The 7,430-nt window shown below is 39.8% G+C and overlaps 1 protein-coding gene across 1 annotated transcript; it reads left to right on the top strand.

Annotated features, from left to right (window-relative positions):
* Positions 1-4,873: 4,873 nt before the first annotated feature.
* Positions 4,874-7,277, top strand: LOC110706202. The gene is made up of 3 exons (XM_021884098.1): positions 4,874-5,428; positions 5,489-6,703; positions 7,101-7,277. The coding sequence occupies exons 1-3, from the start codon at positions 4,874-4,876 to the stop codon at positions 7,275-7,277; spliced, it is 1,947 nt and encodes a 648-aa protein (XP_021739790.1).
* Positions 7,278-7,430: the final 153 nt, after the last annotated feature.

Below are 7,430 nucleotides of genomic sequence, written 5' to 3'. Positions count from 1 at the left end.
CTTCTCCCTCTTTAGCCTAAACACTAGCCTCCCTATTATTCCATAATACTTCCCCTAAACACTTCAAGGAGTCCATACAATACCCAAAGTTCTATACTTAAACAAAGGCGTGAAAGGTATAATTAACTTAGGGTTTAGACCAAATCAAATCTAATTTTTTATATGGTAAAATCTAAGGAATAACAACAGAAATGAGTTCAAGATTTCTTATATGGTAAAATCCATTGTTTTTATTGAAGAATCCATTATCAAAAAAGGGAATAACCGAGCAGCCCAGCTGTGGACGCGGGTATGACAGTCGCGGGCGCGGGCTCAGCTGCACCAAATTAGGCAGTAAGTCACCGCTGTCTGGCCGCGGGCTCACCGGGGGCGCGGCCATTGTTCCCTGTTTCACGCAACTTCCCTTGTTCCCGCAACATAAATCAGTCCCTGCTCCACCAATTTCAATGGTTAGTTATTTGAGAGGTTGAAGATTCAAGATGACAATTGTATTGAAGATCTCCATTATCAATCAATGAAGCTTTCTCACTCTCTCTCCTCTTTATTGCTTTATTTAATTTCATGTTTGTTTGAATTGATTTTGATGTTTGATGCTTGATTAGTGTAGTTGTTCTCCATATTTTGTGAATTCTTGATTTCTTTAGTTGATTGTTGATAGATGATGATATTTGAGTAGTTGTTGGCTAGGAATTGGGTGAAACTTGTATGATTGATTAATTGTGATTAATTTGGGAATTGTGTTGATTAATAGTTGAGATTAAAGTGATTAATGAAGGTTTGCATGTGTGTAATTCAATTCGGCCTTGAGAATTATGCTAGATTGCATTTTAATTGCTAATGACAAGAATAATTGATTTAGGAACTGCAATTATCGCTTGGCTTTGATTGTGATTCTCTTAGTTTGTTATTCATAATGAACCATAGCTTAACAATTAGGAGATAGCTCTTTAATTCCAATTGATTGCTCTTATCATTAGTCTTCACAACCTTTGATTGACTTGATCTTTCCAAGTTGTTGCAATCGACATGATTACTTGTTGATCCCCGTTCCTAGTGTTTTATTTCCATGGTTACTTATTTTGTTAGTGACAGGGTAAAGTCGTATCCCCTAATCAAAAGTAATTCCTAAATCCTCTAACTAATGTAGATAGGGAAGTAGGGTCGAATCCACAAAGAAACGAGTCTTTCTATTCCTAATTAATTAATATAATCTAGATTATGAAGTAACCAAAATATAATGATCGAAGGAAACTAAACTACGAAGAGTAAAAGTGGGAAAGAATAAAAGTAGGAGGAAAAAAACAATGAATAAAAGGCCTAGGGCATAGGTTCACCAATAAATAATATTCCAGGCCAAAACATAATAATCAATCATCAATGCATACATTAATCAGATCATAAAGGGCTTTCGCTACGTATTACAATCACACAATTAATTTACCGGTATTAAATCTCATCTCTCGAATCTCGATTTAACCATTTATAAATTAACCTGCCTATTGAAACTAGACCTGAACATTAATTCTCATATGTTGAATCTCGAGTCAATATTGTCAAACTCATGCATAAAAGATCTGCGCAAATCTAGTCACAGAGCATTAAATCAATCAATAGGAAATTAATCTAGCATTGATAATCAACAACAATAAATTACCCCTTCATATTATTTATGGATCCTCACAAACCTTAGAAATAAAACCACTCACACATAATAAAAACTAAACTAATCAAGGCAATAAAACAAGACATGATCAAAAGAATAAAATAAAGTAAATAACTAAGATTAAGAGAAGAGAAATCGTTACCAAAGAAATATGGAATTAAGAATAAAGTTAAGAACAAAGTATAAGAGAGAGAAAACTAATCTAAAAGCTAAGTAGAGAGAGAAAATCTAAAAAATAATTAAGAAAGAGTAAAAGATGATCCTAAACTCGTTTTACGGAAAAGTATTTATACTCAGTAAGAATCCTAAACTAAAATAAACTTAAACGACGCCAATCGTCTCCTAACAATGACACGCACCCGATCGGGCGAGGCACCGCCCGATCGGGCGCGCCTTTTTCCTCTCAAGTATGAATCTCACGCCAAGTCGGGCGCGAGTTCGGGCGCCAGCCTTTGCTTCCCTCGCCCAACCGGGCGCGCCTCTGGGCGCCAACCTCTTTAGCCGGGCGGTTCTCTTGGGCCACTATTTGGACTTCGATTGGGCTTCAATTTTTCGGGCCAATCTGGATTTCCTCTTTGGGCCTTGAATACTTGGTCCAAATGCCCCGTTATCACATATACCTAGCCCTTAATCACTTGTTCGATGGCTCTAACCGGCCCTGGGCTATAGAAACCGATCGTGCTTCTCCAATGCTCGTAATTGCTCCATAATATCTCGGGAAAATGCTCCAAAAGTGCAAATCCCTGCAAAAGTCAACCAAATCTACGAAAACACTAGAAAACACCAATTAGAAATAAAAGTGGCTCTGAAGAGACAAAAACACTACTAAATATGACCAAGGGACGGGGGTAAAATAATATATAAAATAGACACACCAAACTCACCCAAGCCAAACCTTTGCTTGTCCCTAAGCAAAGATCTTATCAATGAATAAATAAATACGCTTCACCCCAAAAAATAAAAATCAAGCACAAACAATTCAGGGTAAATCAAATAAACATGCCTCAAAATCAACCAATCAAATTGATAAGCCGTCTTATCAAGGGTTGAGAGAAGAGTTTTAGGGTGTGTTTTGATGTTGTGCATGAGTTTTTAATAGCTTTTGTGAGTTTCGGGCAGTGATCTCACTTGTGTGCAAAAGCCGGGATTTATAGGTGTTAGTGAGTGAGTTCGGGAACTAATGAGGAGGATTATAGAGTATGGACCTTAGCTCGTGATTTGAGAAGCGTGATGGAGCTTGGAAGAGCAAGGGATAAAGCTTGAGTAAAGGTGAAGCAAAGCTAGAAGAAAGAGCAAAGAAGACAGCAGAAGACAGCAAAACCGCTGCCAGGGCCGCTGGCAGCTGGCCAGAGCCGCTGACAGCGGGTCAGCCAGAGAGGACGAAGTGTTTTGCTGCTTTAGCCGCTGCCAGCGGGTCCCGAGCAGCTGGCAGCGGGTCTTCCAGATTTCGGGGCCTGTTTTGGTTATTTTTTAGCAGTTTGCTTTGTCTTGGCTCGTGTTTTGTATTTATTTATTATTTTTATTATTGTTTTATACTATTTAAGTATGGAAACATATATATAGTCTTTTTTTATGAAGAGTAAAAGGAGATTAATTAGGAGAATTAAGGGAGAGAGAAGTAAAAGTTTTCTAGGGTTCTTGGCAAATTTCAGAAATCTTTGTTTTTGAATTAGAATCCATGGAAGCTTAATCTTCCGGATTCTTGGTTAAAGATTGAAGCTTTTGGCTACGAATTGTGAGATTTCTCTTCTCTTTATTATCTATTGAATGTTTATTATTCCTTTGAATTATTTCATGATTTGCTTTAATCAATTGCTAGGTTAGAATTGTTAGATTCGCTTGCATCTAATTAATCTTTCCAAAGTAGCAACTTTGGGTTATGAATGCATGCTTTTGATTGATAACTTAAAGAGGGAATAATATTATTGAAGAAATTATACCGCTTGTGTTAATTTATTCAATCCTTGTTGATTTCTCCGTTTATGTTCTTCTTGTGGATGATTTAGAGCGCTTGTCTTAAATTATACATTAGAAAGGGTTAGAAAGGAGCGCTTTGCTATTTCTAACTAGCTTATGAGAATTTAGAATTTAGAATTCTACAACAAGGTGTTCAATAGTGTTTGATTGAAGAGGCTTCTATGATCAATTTGTATGTTCAATTGTGGATTTCGCATAACCAAGACCGTTATTCTCATTGATCGCATACTATTTACGTTCATTGTTCTGATTTAGTTTAATTGTCACCATTGCTTGTCAAAACCCCCTTGTTACTTAGATTACTACGTTCCTAGAGTAATTCCACTTAGGTTTGCAGTTATTAGTCCCTTTTTCCCTGTGGATTCGAACTCGACTCCCCTAACTACGTTTATTTGCAGTTAGCTTAGTTGTGATATTTTTGGTTGCATACGACTGAGGCACACCAAATTTTGGCGCCGTTGCCGGGGAACTAAGGCATTACTTTTTAATTGTTTATCTTAGTAGAATTTATTTTAGGACTGTTCTTAGCTATCTTTCTTTGTTTGTTCGCTAGGTATGATAAGTACCCCTTCTGCTAACAAAGAAGTTTTGCAGTTTGATCCAGAAATTGAAAGGAATATTTCCAGGTTGCGAAAAGAGGCAAGAACAACCCCCAGTGAATCAACGTACTCCTTCAATATTCAAGAAGAAGAGGAGATGGCTGACAATCGAACTCTAAGGGAACTCACAGCTCCCAACTTGAACCAACAACCGTTGTGCATTGCATACCAGCAGTTGGAGGAAGGTACTAATGTTGAGATCAAATCCGGTCTAATTCATCTATTGCCGGCATTCCATGGCATGAAAGGCGAAGATCCGAATAAACATCTGGCAGAATTTCATGTGGTTTGCACTAGCATGAAACCGATTGGGATGACTGATGAACAAATTCAGTTGAGAGCATTTCCTTTTTCTCTCAAAGATGCAGCAAAGGATTGGTTTTACTATCTTCCCCCAGGTAGCATAACAACTTGGGCAGATTTGAAGAAGTGTTTCCTTGAGAAGTACTACCCAGCCACTATTTCTACGAGCCTTAAGAAAGCTATCAGCAATGTGGATCAGAAGGAAGATGAATCCTTGTATGAGTATTGGGAGAGATTTAAGAGATTGTGTGCTAGTTGTCCTTACCATGGGTATTCCGATCAAGACCTCATCCTATACTTCTATGGAGGTCTAACTGATGATGACTTGAGGATGGTGAATGCAGCAAGTGGAGGAGGGCTAGTGAATAAGACTCCAGGAGATGCAACTAGGCTGATTGCAGAGCTAGCAGAAAATTCTAGGCAATTCAGTCAGAGAACTCCCACGCGCCGGGTGAATGCAACAAATTCAAATACGTCTGAGTTAGGAAGTCAAGTAGCTGATTTGACTTCTATGATGCGTGAGTTCATGGTGAACTCAAGGAATCCGCAGCAACTGAATGCTTGTGGTATATGCACCTCCATGGGACATCCCACTGATGCATGTCCTCAATTACAAGAGGAGCAGAATGAGCAAGCAAATGCAATGGGTTTCCAAGGGCAAGGTCCTCAGAGAAGATATGATCCCTATTCAAATACATACAATCTAGGATGGAGGGATCATCCAAATTTGAGATATGGGAACTCCCAAGGGAACCAACAACAACAAAATGCTCAAGGCCAGCAACAGTATCAGCAATATAGGGCACCATTACCCAAACCTCAAGGCCAAAGCTCAAATTCGAATAATATGTCAACTGAAGAAATGATTAGATCACTAACTTCTAATGTTTCTACTATGCAGCAAAACATGGTGCAATTCCAGCAAGAAACCAAATCCAGTATTCAGAATTTGGAAAGTCAAGTGAGCCAAATTTCAAGTGCAGTGAGCAGACTTGAAGCTAAAGATTCAGGAAAACTTCCATCTCAAACGGAGTTGAATCCTAAGCAACAAGCCAACGCTATTACATTGAGGAGTGGCAAGGAGCTGAAAGAGACTGCAGTTGCAACTAAGAGGGCTAAAGACTTGATTGGAACTGAAGAGCAAGAAGTAGAACATGAAGCTGTGGCGAATCCACCAACTTTTCCCTCTTATGAACCCACACCACCTTTCCCTGAAGCCTTGCAAGATACTCGAAGGTATGAGAAAGACAAGGATATTTATGAGACTTTTAGCAAATGTGAGGTAAATATTCCCCTCTTGAATGTGATTAAAAGTATTCCTCGTTTTGCTAAGTTTATGAAAGAACTGTGTACTATCAAGAGAAAGCATAGGTTGGGAGGAAAAGAGAAGGTAAAGGTGAGTGCTCATGTTTCTGCGGTTTTCCAAAAGAAAATCCCAGAAAAATGTGGTGATCCTGGTATGTTTATTGTTCCTGTTACAATAGGAGACACCACATTGCACCGAGCTATGTTGGACCTAGGTGCATCAATCAATGTCATTCCCTACTCCCTGTTTAAATCTTTAAAACTTGGACCTTTACATGGAACTGGGGTAGTGATTCAGTTAGCGGATAGGTCTAATGTGTATCCTAAGGGGGTGGTGGAAGATGTGTTGGTTAAGGTTGATGGTTTGATTTTTCCTGCTGACTTTTATGTGCTTGACATGGAACATGACAAACAAGCAATCCCCATCTTGTTAGGAAGACCTTTCTTGAAGACTGCTAAAACAAAAATCGATGTGTCTACCGGTTCCTTGACTATGGAGGTTGATGGGAAAGCAATTGGGTATAACATTTATGATTCCATAAAGTATCCTGTCAACACTCATTCTTTATGTTCTCTTAATGTTGTCGATCCAATGGTGCATGATGTTCCTAACAATGATCGTGGGGATGAGTTCCTCACACCTATAACTAATGTTGTATCTGGTGATTGCTTGGATTTCTCTATGCCTACTAATGTGCAGGTGAAGGTGGGGGAATTGAATGAACATTCCAAGCTTCCACCTATACCACCAGGTTCAACAATCGGCCCGTCTGCAATTCCGGGCAAGAAATTGTCCCATTTATACCACAAAGCAAAGAATAGGTTGTGGCATGACAAGATGATTGCTAGGAAGAAGGTTAAAGTCGGTGAAAAAGTCCTCCTATAAAAATCCCGACTCAAATTATGTCCTGATAAACTCCGCTCCCATTGGGAGAGTCCATTTCAAGTGGTGAAAGTCTACCCGCATGGAGCGGTAGAAATTCAGAGCCTAGAGACCGACAATGTCTTCAAGGTCAATGGACAAAGGCTCAAGCCCTACTTCGATGGTTTCAAATCCGAGAACATAGAGTGCATTGACCTCTATGAGCCTTCAACCGAGTAGCGAAGTGGGATGAGTTGCGTCGAGCCAACGACGTAAAACAAAGGCGCTAATCGGGAGGCAACCCGATCGAAAACTCTTCCCCATTACTTTTCGTAGTTTAGTTTTTATTTTTTCGTGTGATGTGAAGAGTGTTTTTATTGTTTTTGTGTAGGTGGAGGCCTTAGGAGCAATTTTTATGCGCGAAACGCAGCAAAAACAGAGCAAAACAGAGACAAGGGGGGCCTTCCCTGCAGAAGCCGCTGGCAGCTGCTCTGCAGCCGCTACCAGCGGGTCTTCTTGCAGCCCAAACCCCTTTGTTTCTGTCCCAGCCGCTGGTAGCTGCTCCTGAGCCGCTGCCAGCGGGACCCCCCCTCTACGTTTTTATTTTTTTTTTCAAAATAAAAAAAAAAAAAAGTTGGTTCAGCATCAGCCGCTGCCAGCTGCCCCTTACCCGCTGGCAGTGGGTCTTCCAGCCCAAAAATCTCCCAAAACCTGCCAGAGC

The sequence above is a fragment of the Chenopodium quinoa genome, unplaced genomic scaffold, assembly GCF_001683475.1.
Source record: "Chenopodium quinoa cultivar QQ74 unplaced genomic scaffold, ASM168347v1, whole genome shotgun sequence".
Classification (NCBI taxonomy): domain Eukaryota; kingdom Viridiplantae; phylum Streptophyta; class Magnoliopsida; order Caryophyllales; family Amaranthaceae; genus Chenopodium; species Chenopodium quinoa.
Note: the sequence above shows the minus strand (reverse complement) of the source record. Positions and strands in the feature narration are given on the sequence as shown.

What these genes read in the sequence shown, in the direction of transcription:
- LOC110706202 (XM_021884098.1), top strand. Translation starts at nt 4,874, where the DNA reads ATGGTGAATGCAGCAAGTGGAGGAGGGCTAGTGAATAAGACTCCAGGA. An exon ending in TTAGATCACTAACTTCTAAT is followed by an intron (nt 5,429 to 5,488) that starts GTTTCTACTATG and finishes TCCAGTATTCAG; the next exon opens with AATTTGGAAAGTCAAGTGAG. An exon ending in AGATGATTGCTAGGAAGAAG is followed by an intron (nt 6,704 to 7,100) that starts GTTAAAGTCGGT and finishes GTTTTTGTGTAG; the next exon opens with GTGGAGGCCTTAGGAGCAAT.